The sequence below is a fragment of the Leuresthes tenuis genome, unplaced genomic scaffold (genome assembly GCF_036924035.1).
Source record: "Leuresthes tenuis unplaced genomic scaffold, fLeuTen1.0.hap1 SCAF_22, whole genome shotgun sequence".
NCBI classification, from domain to species: Eukaryota; Metazoa; Chordata; class Actinopteri; order Atheriniformes; family Atherinopsidae; genus Leuresthes; species Leuresthes tenuis.
Window position 1 is genome coordinate 17,844,598 of NW_027325376.1, and position 20,711 is coordinate 17,865,308.

Here is a 20,711-nt window from a genome sequence, read left to right on the forward strand (position 1 = left end):
TTACTGCCGGATTTTGCTGAACGTTAATTTACCTGTTAAAATCGCACACACTGCACCGTCCTTGGTACTCTTAGATGAAGCGGAGTCCAGTGGTGGAGATTTTGAATTATGCCGCTTGGGCTCTGTAGCATCCACAGGCTGACTTGAATGCTGAGAGGAGGATGGTTGCGGTCCAATGTTCTTGCAGTAAAACACAGAGCAACTTTTTGCTCTTAAATTGATTTTGTGCATGGTCAAATAATGAATTAAATTAGTTGTGTTGCTGGCCTTAGCAGCGATGACTTTTTGGAATATATTGCATCGCACACAATTGGCATCAAATGGTGAAATGGAGCCACGCTTTTGGCCTCGGTGGCATTGTTTAACCGGTTCGACGTCACACGCACACAACTACAGTTCCCAACGCAGATACACGTGAACCCCGTCTGTGGGCGTAACCACATGTTCCTGCATGCTGCAAAGTGTAACGTTAATACAGCCAATCGAGGGTAGCATGGTCAGTTCATGATCACGTGATTAATCTCTGGGTACCGAAAGATGAGGCATGCTTTGATACTCGGTACTACTGAAGCATTTCGGTTGGTGCCTTAAAAGAACCCAAGTTTGGTACCCAGCCCTATACAGGAATCCTACTGGGTCCCACCTTGTTCTCAGAACAGCTGTCAATAGTAGGAATACTACAACAGGGACCCTGAACGCATCATGGCATGTTATCTTTGTTTTGAACTCTGCTTCTGCTCCAGGACCGATGCTGTAAGAGGAGGAGGAGGGGGTGCCCTGCGTTTCTTGGTAGATGGCGGCCGCTGGAGTCCTGGCTGGCATAGAGACATCCTTTGGAGACCTTCGGTGATGTGGAGTATGGTCTGGTAAGAGGGAAGGGCTAGGGGGGTTGTTTTCCTCACTGCTGTGTCCTTCACTTTTATCTGTACAGTCATGGTTGGGTTTGCCCTCCCAACAGCATGACGTAAGTGGGTACCAAGTAATCTGCATCCAGTTCGATTTGGATGCACGCCATCAGGTCTGAAACGCTCCTTACAGTTCCAATAGATATTAAAGTTATCAATGAACTTAGTCCCATGGGCGATGCATGCATTTGACAACCATATGTTCAGGCCAAGAAGTCTGCTAAAGAGTTCAACTCCTTCACCCACATTAGGAATGGGGCCTAAAATGGAGACACGGTGTGCTCCAACAGCAGAGAAAAGACTTTTCAGAATAAAATGAATTTGTTTTTGGAAAATGTTATCTGTACACCTGAAAAAGCCGCATGTCACAGAGAGACACAAGCAGTGGAAAAAGCACTTGCACATCGTCTTTGTTACTGCCAAATCTTTATTTACGATGTAAAAGAAAATAGGTTCAGTAATAAGTGAGACAGGAACAGTCTTAATAAATCAAAGTTGTTGCATGTAACGCATCTGTAGCCAAATTATATATAGCCGGCACACGAGGCACCAAAAAAATATATTTATAGCGGACACACGTAGCGTGATGTGATAAGATATAAGGATTTATCCAAAAGTTCTCACTATCTGAATAAGCCTTATTTTACCTCGTTTTAGGGCACCACCTTCAATCAAAGGAAAAAGAGGTATGTTAAATCAAATATCAATTATTAATTAATAAATTCCAGTCTCATATCGTCACTACTCGTGAATTCTCGTTTTGTTGGACTCACACATACACAGAAAAAGAACACATACACAAAAACCGGTTGATTTTATATATGTATAAATAAACCATTTATTAAAATGACATGACCAAAGACATGAACCTTAAGACAACAGGAGAAATGCTTTGAATATGGATGATTATATAAGACTTAGTGAATTGAAAAGAACTAAGGGGAGGGGATAGATGGATACCGGAATCATTCAAAGAGGCTAGGTTTGTTACTACTTGGGTTAATTTATCATTTTAACAGCAAATTCTCTCGACACCCACTGCATACCGTCTGAAATGTAAGAACAAAGCAGATCTTACTGTTAGGTCAGCTCCGAACCACAGGTAATCGCCAGCGGGTCCCACTGGGTCTCTCTTGGTTCCGCGTCTCGCAACCTTCATTGTGGTTGACTTTCAGGGACTGGACCGGTCGCCTTCATGCACCGAAGGGCTTCTGGTATGTCGTAAGACGAATGGGGTGGTGTGTCGGAATTCACCGCAAATAATGACAAAATTGTCCAAGGATCGAGTTGGTTTTGGTTGCTGACCAACTCTGATGAGGTGAACTTAAATTCACCAAAGATTGACAAGCTTAACGCTTGCCCTCTTGATGAGCAAAATGGGTGAGGATGCGTGCAGCAGCAGAGTTTAAAACGTGCTATAGAAAGGAGACAGGATGACGGCCGAACAAAAATGCAAAACGTATCTTTCTACTACATTCTTCCCTTTCTGTCTTTGTTCGGACCTTCTTCTTCCATCTCATCTTCCTCTCCTGTCCTTTTCAAAGACTCTCCGCCAAATACCATCAATCTTAGAACTCTCTGCTCTTCATCTTCTCTACTGATCTGGACTCTTCTGGACCTTCAATATACTCTGACTTTTCCTCACGGTTTCCGGAGTTTGATGTGCGGAGGCGGGGCATGACGTAGGCCTACGCTACACTTTCAGCCAATGGTATGCCTGAAATTGTTGTGACGTCTGCCTGGGCGTATTTTGTAAGGCGACCTGCAACGAGGGTGCCTCAAAGCAGTTCGACTCCTGCATTCCTCCCTCTCATAAACATAAAGAGGATTCTAAAAACACCATAACTTGTTAAGATATAAAGGGTAAAGATATAGCATAAACTTAGGATATAAAGACATCAAAAACAACATAACATAACATAACATGATGGTTATGAGTCCCAAAATTCAGATGGATATCTGTAAAATTATGAATAACGAACCAAACAATGTTATTTTCCTGTGTTAAACACGGAATACAATAAGAAACAGCTGAAGCATTGGTTAACAGTTGCATTATTTCATATAAATGTGACATGTCATATGCAAGTTGTTGACTTCGTTTTGGGTTTAACTATTCAGTACTACGGACCACTAGGGGGCAATGTACTGACGGCTTTGCTTTGCGGTAAGACGTATTGCATCACTTCCTGTTGCTTTGTGTGTGTGCACTGTGACAGTTCTCGCTCTCCTTGAACTACTAATAATCACCTTATTTCTCCCTATAATTTACACATCTTGCATAGTTAACTCTATCCCATACTTGTTATATTCTAACGCTCACTCTTACAGATCTTTAGTCTTTATTTTTCACTTTTTAGCGGTGTATCTGGTTCTCTAGCTTAGCATGGCTACCAGTTCTCTTCCTCTATCTCCTGCTTTCACCTGCTCCGTGTGTCAGATGTTTAGTTACTCCTCTGCCTCCTTTAGTGGTAATGGTACATGTAACAAATGTAGTCTTTTTGTAGTTTTGGAGGCAAGGCTTTCTGAATTGGAAACTCGGCTCTGCACTGTTGAAAACCACCCGATAGCGAGCCAGGCCCCTTTAGTCAGTGCGGAGCCACCTAGCGTAGCTAGCTCTGTTAGTCGTCCCCGAGCAGATCCCGAGCAGCCGGGACTTAAGAGTGGCTGGGTGACTGTCAGGAAGAGGAGTCATAGTCCTAAAGTCAAGCCCGTGGTTCACCATCAACCTGTCCACGTTTCTAATAGATTTTCCCCACTCAGCGACACACCCGCTGAGGAGAAAACCCTGGTAATTGGCAGCTCTATAGTCAGAAACGTGGCATTAGAGACACCAGCGACCATAGTCAAATGCATTCCAGGGGCCAGAGCGGGCGACATAGAATCCTATTTAAAACTGCTGGCTAAGGATAAACGTAAATACGGTAAAATAGTTATTCACGTCGGCGGTAATGACACCCGGTTACGCCAATCGGAGGTCACTAAAATTAATGTTGCATCGGTGTGTAATTTTGCCAAAACAATGTCGGACTCCGTAGTTTTCTCTGGACCCCTGCCAAATCTGACCAGTGATGACATGTTTAGCCGCATGTCCTCATTCAATCGCTGGTTGTCTAGATGGTGTCCAGCAAACAACGTGGGCTACATAGATAATTGGCAATCTTTCTGGAGAAAACCTGGTCTGATGAGGAGAGACGGCATCCATCCCACTTTGGAAGGAGCGGCTCTCATTTCTAGAAATATGGACGAATTTATTAGTCATCCAAAAACATGACATCCCAGGGTTGAGACCAGGATGCAGAGTTGTAGTCTTACACACTTCTCTGCGGCTTCCCACCTGATGCTGCCCCCCCCTCAATCAAAAAACACAAAAGGAGCAAATCCTCTTGTGCAAAAAAAATTTAAAACAAAAACTTTAACTGAACAAAAACATCAAACTATTAAATGTGGTTTGCTGAATATTAGATCTCTCCCTTTGAAGTCTCTGTTAGTGAATGATTTGATTTGTGATCATCATATTGATATATTTTGTCTTACAGAAACCTGGCTGCAGCAGGAGGATCATGTTAGCATTAATGAATCAACTCCCTCTGACTATTTAAATGTTCATGTTCCTAGAACCACAGGTAGAGGAGGAGGAGTGGCAGCTATCTTCAGATCAGGGTTACTAATCAGTCCTAGACCCAAGATTAGTTTTAGCTCTTTTGAATCTCTGATTCTCAGTTTTTCCCACCCAAAGTGGAAATCACAAAAATCTCTTGTGTTTGTTGTTGTGTATCGTCCACCTGGCCCTTATTCTGAGTTTCTGTCTGAATTCTCAGAGTTTTTATCCCAGTTAGTGCTGAGTACAGATAAAGTCATTGTAGTGGGTGACTTTAATATTCATGTAGATGTTGAAAATGACAGCCTAAATATTAACTTTAATTCTATATTAGACTCTATTGGATTTTCTCAAAGTGTTCACAGACCTACTCACTGCCTTAATCATACCCTTGACCTTGTGCTGACTTATGGCATTGAGAGTGAACAGTTAACAGTGTTCCCTCATAACCCTGTCTTGTCTGACCATTTTTTAATAACTTTTGAATTTACATTACTTGACTACACGGTTTCTGAGAAGAATTCTACATATAGAAGGTGTCTGTCAGAGAATGCTGTAACCAGATTTAAAGAGTTGATTTCATCATCCTTTTCTTCACTGCCATGTGCTGATATGACACAGGATGGCTACCTAAATTTTACTCCAGTAGAACTTGACTCTCTTGTTGACAGCACTACAGCTTCAATGCGTACAACACTGGACAATGTTGCCCCTCTGAAAAGGAAGGTAATCAGTCAGAAGAGGTTGGCTCCTTGGTATAATTCACAGCTGCGTGCGTTAAAGCAGACTGCAAGAAAGCTGGAGAGACAGTGGCGTTCCTCTAATTTAGAAGAGTCTCAATTAGTCTGGAAAGATAGTTTAATAACGTATAAGAAAGCACTTCGTAAAGCTAGAACTGCGTATTATTCATTATTGATAGAAGAGAATAAGAATAATCCCAGGTTTCTTTTCAGCACTGTTGCCAGACTGACAAAGACTCCGAGCTCTGTTGAGCCATGTATTCCTTTAACTCTCAGCAGTGATGATTTCATGAGATTCTTCATCAATAAAATTGTTTCTATCAGAGAGAAGATTAATGGAATCCTTCCCATTATTATCACTGATGTATCATCAAGTAGAGCAGCTTTAGAAGTATCTTTCGAACCTGAATTGTATTTAGACAGCTTCTGTCCAGTTGATCTTTCTGAGCTAACAACAGCAATAGTCTCTTCTAAACCATCAACTTGTATGTTAGACCCAATCCCAACCAGACTGTTCAAGGAGGTTTTCCCCTTAATTGACACTTCCATATTGGATTTGATCAATCGGTCTTTGTTGATAGGATATGTACCTCAGACTTTTAAGGTTGCTGTAATTAAACCTTTACTTAAAAAACCTACTCTTGATTCAGAAGTGTTGGCTAATTATCGACCTATATCCAATCTCCCTTTTTTGTCCAAAGTTCTTGAAAAAATAGTTGCAGTTCAACTTTGTGATCATTTACATAGAAATAATCTGTTTGAAGAGTTTCAGTCAGGATTCAGAGTGCATCATAGCACAGAAACGGCACTGGTGAAAGTTACCAATGATCTCCTGTTAGCTTCTGATAGCGGACTTGTTTCTGTGCTTGTCCTGTTGGATCTCAGTGCTGCATTTGATACGATCGATCACAGCATTCTGTTACAGAGACTTGAACATGTTATTGGGATTAAAGGAACTGCATTAGGCTGGTTTAAGTCATATTTATCTGATAGATTCCAGTTTGTTCTTGTAAATGAGGAATCTTCCTCACACGTTGGAGTAAGTCATGGAGTTCCTCAGGGTTCTGTGCTTGGACCGATTCTTTTTACTTTATACATGCTTCCATTAGGTAACATTATCAGACAGCATGGCATAAATTTCCATTGTTATGCTGATGATACTCAGCTGTACTTATCTATGAAACCAGATGAAACCTACAGGTTGGTCAGGCTACAAGCCTGTCTTAAAGACATAAAGACCTGGATGACTCAGAACTGTCTGCTTTTAAATTCAGACAAAACTGAAGTTGTTCTCTTTGGACCTGAGCGCTTCAGGGAGAAATTGTCTAGTTATATAGTTACTCTAGATGGTATTTCCTTGGCTTCTAGTTCTACAGTGAGGAACCTTGGAGTTATTTTTGACCAGAATTTATCATTTGACGCACATATAAAACTGGTTTCTAGGACTGCCTTCTTTCACCTTCGTAATATTGCCAAAATCAGGAACATCCTGTCTCAAGGTGATGCAGAGAAACTAGTTCATGCATTTGTTACTTCAAGATTGGACTACTGTAATTCCTTATTATTGGGCTGTCCCACATATTCTCTGAAAAGCCTCCAGCTGATCCAAAATGCTGCAGCCAGAGTTCTGATGAGAACTAACAGGAGAGATCATGTTTCTCCAGTTTTAGCTTCTCTTCATTGGCTCCCTGTTAAATTCAGAATAGAATTTAAGATTCTTCTCCTCACATATAAAGCTCTTACTGACCGAACTCCATCATATCTTAAAGATCTCATTGTACAATATTTTCCTAACAGAGCACTTCGCTCCCAAACTGCAGGTTTACTTGTTGTTCCCAGAGTTTCTAAAAGTAGAATGGGAGGTAGAGCCTTCAGTTATCAGGCCCCTCTCTTGTGGAATAAGCTGCCAGTAAATGTCCGGGAAGCAGACACCCTTTCCACTTTTAAGATTAGGCTTAAAACTTTTCTTTTCGATAAAGCTTATAGTTAGGGATGGCTCAGGTAATCCTGAAACATCCCATAGTTAAGCTGCTATAGGCTTAGACTGCTGGGGGACCTCATCTGTCACACCTTTCCTCACTTTGCTCTCTTTTTCCCCCTGTTTAATTTCAAAATTGATTTTATGTACATGTGACATTATTGTGGTTATTAACCTATGTTTCCCTGTTCCAACAGATATCCTTTGAATGGCGTTATGGTGTTTTTCCCCCCTCTTTTCCCTCTTTTCTGTCTTCTCAAACCCCAGCTGGTCGAGGCGGATGGCCACCCTTCCTGAGTCTGGTTCTGCCAGAGGTTTCTTCCTGTTAAAAGGGAGTCGTTCCTTTCCACAGTCGCCACAGGCACGCTCAGGACGGGAGATTGGACTGAAGACACATTTCGGTGCAATCTGTTGGTTTCCTTAGCTAGGATATTAATTTTTTTAATTAGCTCTATATGAATTAATTGGATTATGATTACAATGAATTGAATTCCAATTGGCTTGAATTGGACTATATTACTTAAGTGCCTTGAGATGACAATTGTTGTAATCTGGCGCTATATAAATAAAAATTGAATTGAATTGAATGTGGCTCCATAAGCTGATTAGTCATTTTCCAAAATAATAATATCTCCTGTATCGTTCCACGTATGATCATGAAAAAGGTATTAAAATGCAGCTTGTGATATCACTGAGAACATGAAAGAACTTGTACAAAGATATAAAGCACACTTAATACAGTTTCAAGATTCAGCTAAAAAGTGATTCTGGGTGAGATCCTTTTGAGAGGTCCATGCAGCGACTGTCTCTGGCTTGAGTCAGAGTCAGGGCAAACTTTCACCATTGTTTACATTGACCTATATAGGGTCGGAAGGGTCCTGTTATGGTTTTCCGAAATACTCTCCTGAAAGGGTCCATTGTTTGTTCAGCTTAGTTAGCACTAAGCTATTAATGCATTTACCTAAATTTATGGCACAAGTCTGTGGAAAGAGGGGCTGAGAAAACTCCCCCAAAATGCTTTCGTGGGCAAAGGTTGTTGTAAATTTCTCTTCTTTGATGTAGAAATCCCCCATCTGGTATTCCCACACTGACCATCCCCACAAAAGAATGTTGTAGTCATTTAAAACCTTTATATTAAAAGTTTATATTAAATTCCACACTTGAGTTCTACACATCACACTTGTCGAGAAATTGTCGAAACATGTTCCACAACAGAGTGATAAAATCATGTCATATTAAGGCACTTTGACTATTAAGCTATTTGACAACCAGAAACTCTAAAATATTAAACCAACCATATTAGGACAAAAACAACAAAAATTGATTTTGGTTGTACTAACTGTCATGGTTTTGAGGTGGAGGCGAGGAAGGTGGACCCAAATGCAGACATGGAGCAGGCAGGAGGTAACCGAAACTAAACTCAGTTTATTGGGCAAATGCCCTCCTTTAGCTCTCCTATAGCTGCAAGTATCCACATAACAGTAGCTATGTGCTAACAGAGCAATAGTACGCGTTTGTTCATTCATTCGTCTTAAAGTATTGGTGAAATAAAGACAGATAATGCCTTACTTAGAGGCTGCATCGTCCCTGCCCTGTTCACTCCATTATATGGATATACGCCGATCGCAAGTTTTCTAAATAGCTTCCGACTTTTGCCAAACTGTTCTCAGTGAGTAGATAAATGTATTTCATGCCAGAAATAAGGTCTAGGCCTCATCTGAAAGGATTATTCAGTTTTAAACTAGTTGGTGGGAGTATGGACTTATAAGCAGATCTTTTACACTTGACAGGTTGTTACCGTCACCTGTGAGTCACTGAACAACACGACCGATGTGTGGGTCGATTAATTCATCCGCAATAGTGAGTGTTTAACCTGTCTGAAAGAGCGAGTGCTGGTCACAGGATCCAAAGTGTGAAAGCATCTGGGGAGGAGATAGAATGCTGTATTGTAAGCAGTGGGAGGGTGATACCTGAGACCACCTCCACTAGGATGTGGACATTACTGTCCTTTGAAATAGTTTCCCTCACAGCTTGAAGTTAAGCCTTGTGCCCTTTTAGTGTTGGAACAGCCTTAACTTTCAGCTTCAGTCATGAGCATCATACAGCTGTCTGGAAAGTACAGGGAACAACTTCAAACCTTTTTCAGACTGCATTAAAGATTTCTGGGTCTTTGGGGAAGACGATAAGGGTCAACTTTCCCTCGTAACCAAACACACATTTTCTTCAAAAATATCTCTGTAGCAAGAACATGAAAAGCTTTACAAACGTTGACATCTGACCTTTAATAAAATGCAGAAGAATGAAATACAGAAGAGCATAAAGCTAGACTTCACATCAAACTGAAATTATATATTGCTTCGACAGATGTTGTATATTTACATTAATACCCACAACTGGTGCAAAGCTACTTTGTGAATTTTAACTTCAAACAAAACATATATGTTCAGTATAAAAACAGAAAAAAAAACATGTTTCTAGTTTCAAACAGATTGCATAATGTTCCGTCCATCAACACACAATTGACCTTTTGCAAAAGCCCCACCCCTCTTAGTTACTGTTGCAAGCTCGTCAAGCTCCTTGACGCCGACGGAGTATCGACACATTGTCATGGCTGGGAGAGGAATACAGATCTGTGTTAGTGACTCTTTTTGGAGCAATACATGCAATAACGTTAGGCTATATGACATGTACTAACAGGTTGAATATAGAGTTATATACTGTACTTCAAATATATATATTATTGGCATGTAACTTAGGCCTGCGGTTTTTAGGGTGGCTTTCGACAGCCTCCAAGCTAGTCCTTAGTCTGGTTTGGCACCTGTACAGCAAGTACAGAGTTGGAAAACTCAGGATCAGGCTGTCTATTCAAAATGCTACATGATAGATGAAAACAAACAAAAAAAATTTTAAATTGCCTGTTGGGCTACTATGTTCAACTTTGATGTAAACTGACAAAACATGATGCTATGGCGTTAAACTAGCCTGGCCTTACCTTGGAGCAGACGTATGTATGCTTGTTTATCTTCATTACATTTAGCTGGGAGTGGGGCCTTCCACACTGTATGACCCATCGTAGGCACCGTTCCTGTTGTGTTTTCGGCTTTGGGGAAGAACACGACTCCTCCAGCCAAAATCTTGGGGTACCTACTGTCCAATTTACATATCCTGCAGGCACATGGTTTCACCATTTTGCTTGTCGGAGGTCTGCAGCTTGACGGACGCTGTTTACCAAAGTAACGATTGCTAGGATTGGACAATGATTGTTTGGGGGCGGGGTTTTGAGAAAGGTCAATTGATGCCATCTTTGTCTTGAATGGTGTGAGATCTGTCCACAGTTAAAACCATCACAACAAATTATATCACTCAATCAACATGTGCTACCCACAGAACATTCAGAACAAGATTTTTAATATGAACAAAGGAAAGGCTTGTTGGCTCAAGTTGGTAGTTCCTGTTGCTGCTGCCAGTTGAATGTTTTCTTATCTGCCATAAAATTTGTTGTCGATTTAATCCAATAACTTCTCTGCAGTGTGAGTACGTTAGTGTGTCTTAAGATGGTCACATGTAGTGAAAGCTGCCCCACACCCACCACAGCTGTATGATTTCTCTCCCATGGGAATATGTCAGTGTTTCTTTAGACTAGATAATGCATTGAAAGCTGCCCCACACTGATCACAACTAAGGTTTTTCTGCAATGTGAGTACATTGGTGTCTCTTTAGATTACGCATTGCAATGAAAGCTGCCCCACACTGACCACAGCTGTAAGGTTTCTCTCCTGTGTGAGTACGTTGGTGTATCTTAAGCTGCGACGATGTTGCGAAAGCTGCCCCACACTGATCGCAGCTGTAAGGTTTGTCTCCTGTGTGAGTACGTTGGTGTGTCTTTAGATTACATAATGTAGTGAAAGCTGCCCCACACTGACCACAGCTGTATGGTTTCTCACCTGTGTGAATACGTTGGTGTATCTTAAGCTGCGACGATGTAATGAAAGCTGCCCCACACTGATCACAGCTGTAAGGTTTCTCTCCTGTGTGAATACGTTGGTGTCGCTTAAGATGTGACGATCCAGTGAAAGATGCCTCACACTGACCACAGCTGTATGGTTTCTCTCCTGTGTGAATACGTTGGTGTCTCTTAAGCTGCGAAGATGTAATGAAAGCTGCCTCACACTGACCACAGCTGTATGGTTTCTCTCCTTTGTGAATACGTTGGTGGCTCTTAAGCATCGACGATGTAATGAAAGCTGCCCCACACTGACCACAGCTGTATGGTTTCTCTCCTGTGTGAATACGTTGGTGTATCTTTAGACTATATAATGTAGTGAAAGTTGCCCCACACAGACCACAGCTGTAAGGTTTCTCTCCAGTGTGACTACGTTGGTGTCTCTTAAGCTGCGATGATGTAATGAAAGCTGCCCCACACTGACCACAGCTGTAAGGTTTCTCTCCTGTGTGAATACGTTGGTGTCTCTTAAGCTGCGACGATATAGTGAAAGCTGCCCCACACTGATCACAGCTGTATGGTTTCTCTCCTGTGTGAATACGTTGGTGTGTCTTAAGATCGTAAGAGTTAGAAAAAGCTGCCCCACACCGACCACAGCTGTAAGGATTCTCTCCTGTGTGAATACGTTGGTGTCTCTTAAGCTGCGACGATGTTGCGAAAGCTGCCCCACACTGATCGCAGCTGTAAGGTTTGTCTCCTGTGTGAATATGTTGGTGTCTCTTAAGCTTCCACGATGTTGTGAAAGCTGCCTCACACTGACCGCAGCTGTAAGGTTTCTCTCCTGTGTGAATATGTTGGTGGCTCTTTAGACTACATAATCTAGTGAAAGTTGCCCCACACTGACCACAGCTGTAAGGTTTCTCTCCAGTGTGAATACGTTGGTGTCTCTTAAGCTCCGACGACGTATTGAAAGCTGCCCCACACTGATCACAGCTGTATGGTTTCTCTCCTGTATGAATACGTTGGTGTGTCTTAAGCTGCGACGATGTAATGAAAGCTGCCCCACACTGATCACAGTTGTATGGTTTCTCTCCTGTGTGAATACGTTGGTGTGTATTTAGATTGTCAAACTTAGAAAAAGCTGCCCCACACTGACCACAGCTGTATCGTTTCTCTCCTGTGTGAATACGTTGGTGTGTCTTAAGCTGCGACGATGTAATGAAAGCTACCCCACACTGATCACAACTGTAAGGTTTCTCTCCTGTGTGAATACGTTGGTGTATCTTAAGATCGTAAGACTTAGAGAAAGCTGCCCCACACTGATCACAGCTGTAAGGTTTCTCTCCTGTGTGAATACGTTGGTGTGTCTTAAGATCGTAAGACTTAGAAAAAGCTGCCCCACACTGATCACAGCTGTATGGTTTCTCTCCTGTGTGAATATGTTGGTGTCTCTTAAGCTGCGACGATATAGTGAAAGCTACCCCACACTGACTGCAGCTGTAAGGTTTCTCTCCAGTATGAAGCCTCTGATGTGATGATCCTTTGAAAACTTTCCCACAGTGCTTATAGCAGTGACATTCGGATCCCTCTTGGGCCACATGTTCCTGGAATGACAGAGAGGAAGAAAACGTTGATCCTTTTGAATTTCTCTACCTATGCTAACCAACATATTCTAATTGGACCTGGACACAGGTCTCAATATCTCATATTAAGGAGAGACACTAGAGGTGAATAGGGTAGCGTTTTGAAATTTGTATGTTTAATTATGCAAATTAGGCATTATCTCATTAAATATGTACAAATTCGCTTTTTTCCCCCCAGCACATAGATCTGAACATAAAGCCAGGTTCAAATTTTTTTTTTTAAATTTTGTTTACACACAAGATGAAAAGAAAATTACAGAAGTATTTCAGGATATCTGCTTTCAATACCTAGGAAATCAAAATATACTGTCTATAGTCTTAAAAACATACATTTTCGCCATCTTTTTTATTTCTAGTGTCACATAAATCAGGCCAGGAATTTACAAAGCCTTCAGTAAATATCTTCAGAATACTGCTAAATGTATAACTGGAAAGTTGGGTATGAGTTGTGTTACATAGGCTGAGATATTGATACAGGAAAAATACAAAAAAAGTGATTTTGAGAAAACGGTATTTAAAGATTTAAATAGGGAAATTTAATAAATTTGCAATGGAAACAATTGTCCATAAATGTTAAAAAAGATCGTAATATAGAATAATAGAATATTATTAATATAGAATACAAGCTCAATACAATACAAGAATTCAATTCATTGAGACGTGCGACATGTAAGATCAGCCACTGCTGTGTCGCACAGTCATTAAGTCCCCCTCGGTTTCCAAACGACAGCTTACGGTCAGATGTGCTGCTTCCTGATGGTTTATCAGCTAATCTAATAGATTTTCTTTTATTGCATCTTGCAAAGGGCAATTATTGCTTTCTTTTCTTTGAAAGTTACGGTGTTAGGGGCATTTTCGGAGATTCTGCAAAAGCTAAGCACGGAAGTGTCAGAGTCCACCATGTGATGCATCTTAGCCAATCACGTTAGCAGAAACAAACAGTAGGCCAATGAGATTGTCATTAGCTATAAATCCACCTATAGACATTCACAATTGGTTATCCAATAATTACTGAATACATAAGTTTAAGCAACAAAACGTTTTTTTCTTTCAAGGAGGTACTTAAACAAACGTGCTCTCCATCCGTCTTTTAAAGAATTTTTTTTTCATGCCTTTTATTGGACAGGACAGATAAAAAGATACAGAAAGCAGAAAGAGGGGGGAATGATGCGCAGTAAAAGTTAATCCGATGCAATATTCGAACCGGGGCCGACTGCAGGGAGGACTGTAGCCTCTATACGCAGGGCGCCTGTAAAACCCCCTACTACCCTACTGACCATCCCATCCGTCTGTTGTTTTAAAACAAAATTTCCCATCCATGGGACCAACCAAAGCGGTCTTATCAGCTTCTTCATTCATGTTTGACCATTGTTCACTGTGGTTTGTTGTTGTTCATAAAGTGGTGGGGGCTCAAATCAATGCCATAATTTCATTGTTAATATATATATTCAATAAAACAACACACGAACATACACACACAGAGAGACAGTATAGTTAATAGTTAAGTTGCCCTAAAGCCATATATATATATATATATATATATATATGGTCTACCACACAACAGCCAAGAGTCAAAACACAGCCCACCCAAGACTGCAGCAAGGAAGAGCATGAAACAGGCAACACGCAGTAACAAAGTCAGCAAAGTTTCCAAAAATAATATTAATATTTATAAGTGCCCTCATCTATCAGCACTGTCCTCTGATGTGTTCGATGCATGTTCAGTTTTTTTAAGCAGTAAACTCTTGCTTTTGCTCTTATACTGATTATTTCTGTCATGATGAAGGAACTTGTGCAACAATATTTCCATATTTAAATGATGGAAGGAAGCACAGTCTTGTCCAAGTTGTTCACTTAAACACCATGTAGTTGGGCTGAAAAAGGTTGATGACCACTGGTTTAAGTGAATAAAAGTAACAGTGGTAGTAATACATGACATTCTTTACACCAACCCTTTGTTCCAGCTTACAACCCAGAGGTCTACATCCATTCAGCTCAACAGCCATCAGTCCGTTTTAACTCAAGCTTCATTTCTCTCTAAAACAACTCTTTATACTGAGGTAGAGAGCTCTACAAACCTGTCATCTAACCATTAAAGACCCACCACCACGTATTACCACCACCAGGTTCACTTACTGTAATTAATTGGAAGACCAGTGGCTAAGGGAATCCCCGGAGGGAACTCATTCTGACTCCACCCCACAAGACACAAGTGCCTTTATAAAATGCAATAGGCCTATAGATATCTTTTTAAGCCTATTCATGCAAATATTTATTAGTCTTTTTTTCTTTTGTCCCAACATATTCTGTTGGTGCCGCTCAAAAAGATAATTTTCTGGAAATGCTAAAACAACTAACCATTTCCCAACAAATATTTAATTCTTTGCTCTTTGTGGTCAAAAGGACATGCCATGTTTGTGAAAAAAGTCGCTCCATACTGTCTAGTGTCCATACTGTCTAGAGCAGGGGTCGGGAACCTTTTTGACTAAGAAAGCCATGAAAGCAAAAAATTTGGAAATTTATTTCAAGGAGAGCCATATAATATATTTTAAAAGTGAATCAGTAGCTCTTGGCACGCTTTCTTTCTGCTGTCTCCTGCCGGGTATTTTGATGCAAAGGTAGCATGGCGCGTGTCGAAGTGCCGCTTTACATTCGACTGTTTCATCGATGTAATTTTGTCATTGCAAATTAGACACACGGCAGAATTTGCTCTCTCCACAAAGGCGAATTCTTCAGTCCATTCGGCCTGAAATGTACGATACTTGTCATCTTTTTTTCTTTTCGCCATCTTCTTCGTCGAAGGGTTAGCTTTGAGCTAATGACCGAGCAGACTGATTCAAAAGGGGGCGTTTACCTGTTTTACGCTGCAACGGCCAACGTAGTCCAGTATCATCCAATTAAAATAATGGACAATGCTCCTGCAGCCCTGAACAGGACATGAGCAGTGAAAAATCGATGGATGGATTAAAACAAGTGAGAATATTTTGTTTTATCTGCAAGCCAGATGCAATCATCAAAAGAGCCACACCTGGCTCGCGAGCCATAGGTTCCCGACCCCTGGTCTAGAGCTAGAAGAACTAGGCTACGCCAAAACCCGCCTGCTGACTGAATAAAGAAATCAAATGGCGTGTGGCTGAAAGAGGGTGGAGAGAGAGAGAAACTCTAGGTTCTTTGAGAAAAAACCTGGTCCCGAATACGTTAGGTTCATAGAATCTGTTACTACAGTAACTGACTGAGAGCTTATGTTACCTCTTTCTCTCTGAAACAGGCTAGAGTTACCCTTCTTTCTCTGGTTTGAGTCACCTCCCTTTGTGAAACGGAGGGAGGTAACTCAAAGGTTAATAAACTCAGAGTTTTCACTAAACCTGCTTTGTGAAATGGACCCCAGGAAAAACGTTGCTGTTTTTAACGAGGAAAAACGCAAACTTTGACACTTTTTCCACATCTGATGGAAAAGAAGAACGAGCGGAGTATACACAGAGCCTCAACACTCTTTAGTGTCGCCACACTGACCTGTAGCCCGGTGGAATCAGAGGCTCTGTCCCTGGTGGAGGGGATCGGATCCTGGTTCTGCTGCTCCATTCTGGTTCTGGTCCTCCGACTGATGGACTCTGTCTGCAACTGTCAGTACATATAATAAGATTCAGCTGTGGCGGGCAGCATGTTAAACCACACCCACTTTTCTTCTTCTCTTGATAACCTTTCTGGACAGGTTTTAACCATCTAGTCACATTTCATGTGGTTGTTATTTAAATTCCTGTGAAATTTGAAATGGTTATTTAGAGACCCACTAAGGTCACAGTTAAAAACATTTGTAGCTTTTTGATTAAATCCAGAAAAAAATACAATAAGATACTCTGTAGAACGCTACCCACTGTGTGCAATATCCCATAAATCGCATCCGAGTCAATGTAACATGATCAACTTAAATTATTTTACTACATTATGACAATGATATTGTTTGAGGAAAGGGTCCCAATATCGTCCCAAAGACTGAAGTTCAGACTTGGTCTGTTTCTTAATTTGTTCTCATTTCCAGAAGGTGGCGGGGATCCAGGAAAGTCACACAGGGTAATCTCAAATTTGTCATATTTACACTCTGAAGCCCATTTTTGAACAGTTCAGTTCTCAGTGAGCTTCAGTCAAGACTGAGGCTTGAAAATGAGAAGATGTGATGGTTCAGTGGGGGAATGATGTAGCCAAATTATGTATAGCCGGCATACGAGGCACCAACAATATATATTTATTCACATGTAGCGTGATGTGATAAGATGTAAGGATTTATCCGAAAATTCTCACTATCTGAATAAGCCATATTTTATCTCGTTTTAGGGCACCACCTTCAATCGAAGGAAAAAGACAGATTCTTATGATTCTGGTATGTTAAATCAATTATTAATTAATAAATTCCAGTCTCATATAGTCGTTACTTGCGACTTCTCGTTTTGTTGGACTTACATATACGTAAAGAACACGTACACAAAAACCGGTTGATTTCATATATGTGTATATATGAACCGTTTATTAAAATGACATGACCAAAGAACCTTGAGACAACAGGAGAAATGCTTTGAATATGGATGATTATATAAGAAACACATAGTGAATTGAACATAACTAAATAGTTGGGTTTGTTACTATTTAAATTCAAAAGGCAAACAACTTGGGTTAATTTATCATTTTAACAGCGAATTCTCTCGACACCCACCGCATACCGTCTGAAATGTAAGAACAGGGCAGATCTTACTGTTAGGGCAGCTCCAAACTACAGGTAATCACCAGCGGGTCCCACTGGGTCTCTTCATTGTAGTTGACTTTCAGGGACTGGACCAGTTGCTTTCCTGCGCCGGAGGGTGGCTTCTGGTAGCTCGGAAGACAAACGGGGTCGTGTGTCGGAATTCACTGCAAATAATGATAAAACTGTTTAAGGGTCGAGTTGGTTTTGGTTGCTGACCAACTCATATAGGGTCGGAAGGGTCCTGTTCTGGTTTTCCCCAATACTCCCCTGAGAGGGTCCGTTGTTCGTTCCCCCATCTGGTATTTCCACACTGACCATCCCCACAAAGGAATGTTGCAGTCATTTAAAGTCTAAATTCCACACTTGAGTTTGCTACAATGATCTAGTTCTGTGTGGCGAACAGCACGTCATCAGGAGCTGTCTGACTGATCTGAGACACTCTGAAGTACAACATGAAGTGGAGCATTCTGAGGCCATCATTTAAAAATAAAGTGTAAAGAGTGTTTTTCTGGCATCAGAAGTGATCGTCCAGTGTTTCATTCCAGAAAGCTGCTTTAGTGAAACCTAAACTTTCAGATGTAGGAAACTCTCAGACTCATAAAAATCTGAAATGTTTTTCAACCCAAATAACCTACAATCTCCTTTATTTTCATGCTGAAATTATCTTAATTGGTAAACTGTCCAGTTGAAGAGTAAAAAAAGTGATATTTTGTTGTCGTCAGATTAGAGTATCAGCTCCTAAAAGTTGCACACATCCTCCTAAAAAAGATCATTTTAGCTGTATTTATATAGACCATAATCATGTCCCATTTTAAGATGTAATCATGAAAAATGGCACAGTGTGTTCATTAAATACATCAAATCACGTGTTTTCGCTCCAGTTTTATCAAAAAGCCAAATGATAACCAGATGAGTCTGGAAAGAACAATTCAAAATTTTACACTGATCGTCAAACTTTTTAAAAATCACAAAAGATTTCAGCAAAACTACAGAGAGAAGTTTAGAAAACTGCAGCTTTGGTGGAAAATGTAATAAGATGGTCAAAAACTGTCCAAAAAAGGTTAGAAAAGACGAAGAAAATGGCCCAGCATGTTTCACTCATAGCTAAAAAGATAAAGCTCCAATTAATTTGTCCATCTGGCCAGCTTATTGAAATCTATAGCTGAAGTTGTGTTTCTGGTATTGTGCGTTGCTTTGAGTACGGTTTGCAGAGCATTTGCATTAGCATTAGCAGGACATGCTAATTGTGAATATTAGCGAGGTTATTTGAACTTTTTTTACTCTCTGGTACATGTTCTGACTGCCCGTGTCCAGGCGTAAGAATCCAACCAATGACACAGAGCACTTTGAACACATTTCTGCAAATGTTTAACCACTACATGTATTATTTTCTGGACTCACCTGAATGCAGCTTTCTATAATGATGTTTCGAAGCGTGTGTTGAATAATGGAGACGGCTTGATGACGTCAGATGCCTCGTCACCCGGCCGTACCACGTGACTGCTTTCGGAAGTGGTTCAGATTTTGCCGCGAATATTGAAACCTCAATTGAGGTCATTGTGTTTTGATTTCAAATGAAGGATGGATTGAGCAGTCTGAAGTGTTTAAGGCTGAATCAACTTTTTTAGGAAACCCGCTCCTTAAACTCAGGCCTTGTTTGCTGGTTAACAGCTTAACTACAATCAGAAATTAAGTCGGACTCAGGTCCAATATTTTGGAATGTTGCAATGTTAACATTATTTTTATCAGGAAATTTGTGAACTGGCTTATTTAAGCTTTGAAGAGAAAAGTCTAATGTAATCCACTTTCACCTTTGACTTATCACACTAAACATGTTTGTACAGTGCAGCATTACACTTGTAAAACACTTTACCCTGGCGCCGCTTCAGAGTAATTAATCAGAAAGTTGGCTTATTTTCAGTTCCTGGTTGGACCATTGCATTGCACCCCTAAAATCTCTAAATAAGTCTGTCGTTGCCAAATTACTTGGGTGTACCATGTTCTCATGAGAATGTACATGGTGCCTCTGACTAAACTTCTAAGTCATGCAGGTGATGCTGATCATTTTCCAGCTGTGGAAAAATTCTGAAGTTTATTAAATGCTGACTTCAATATAATCATCTTATCACAGAGAAACATCTGACTCTTGACACTTCTGATCACTTTGTGGGTAACTCGGTGCTCAGGTGTTGCATAAGTTTTGTTTGCTTTAGGAACATGTCGCACTGTTTGAAAACTTTATTTTGACCTTAGTTTATTCCTTTGCATGTTGTTAGTAGGTTTTTACATTTTCTGTACAGTCTGCAGTCCTGAAAACTTGTTGCTTGTCTTTGGCTGTGTGTGATCACTTGATTAATTATAAACTGCAATGAAGATCACATTGAATATTGCAAATCAAATGTCGAGTAAGTTATAAGGATCAGTAACAAGGTTCCTGAAATGTTCTTTACTCTGGTTAACTGAAGGTAGATAAATCTTTTAGCAATAAAGTAACAAAGTATGCGGAGCAACAAAAGCCAGCTTATTGAATTATTCTTGCCCGGTGCAGATGCAGATATTCAGCTGGTGTGAGATTACATTAACAGCCCCCTGTGCATATGAACCTGATTCAGGGGTTTTCTTGAATCATATTTTTTGACATTTTTGCAAAATTACTTTGATTTACATATGAACATATGAACTAATATCTCATCATTAGCTGGATGTTAAAAAATGTAAGTAAAAAAGAAAAGTAGGCATACTCTCAGTGTTTTATTCAACTGAATGTTTCTATATTGTTTGGTATAGTTGCACAAGACCATTTCCCTCTTGTGTTTGTCTTGTCTCTTAGACCACGGGATGCCTGCAGTGTTTCACAACAGGGCAACTGCACATGTGCACACCACCAACACACACACAGTCATGCACACAGTGCTCTGTGATGTTGAGGCTGATAAATACACATGATGCAGAGAAAGGAAAGTTGAAGTGTAAAACAGAACACTGTGACCCTAACTGACAGCTTACCTTCACATCACAATCATATCAATCATCACATCATAATCAAATCTGTAAGTAGCTATAATTGTTGTTCCTTTAGTGAATCATTTCTTTTCTCAAAGTCCAATTGTGGTAAAACAGAACCTACAACTCCTGTGCAACGGGTTCAAAAGAATAATAAAAA

General features: G+C 40.5%; 1 protein-coding gene across 1 annotated transcript; it reads right to left on the reverse strand.

Moving 5' to 3' along the window:
- Nucleotides 1-9,487: 9,487 nt before the first annotated feature.
- Nucleotides 9,488-18,998, reverse strand: LOC140281842 (uncharacterized). Its single transcript, XM_072376337.1, has 4 exons — nt 18,950-18,998; nt 17,558-17,712; nt 16,324-16,431; nt 9,488-12,771 (listed from the first exon to the last, which is right to left on the reverse strand). Exons 3-4 carry the CDS (start codon nt 16,390-16,392, stop codon nt 10,903-10,905), a joined length of 1,938 nt encoding a protein of 645 aa, XP_072232438.1. The 5' UTR covers nt 16,393-16,431; nt 17,558-17,712; nt 18,950-18,998; the 3' UTR covers nt 9,488-10,902.
- Nucleotides 18,999-20,711: the final 1,713 nt, after the last annotated feature.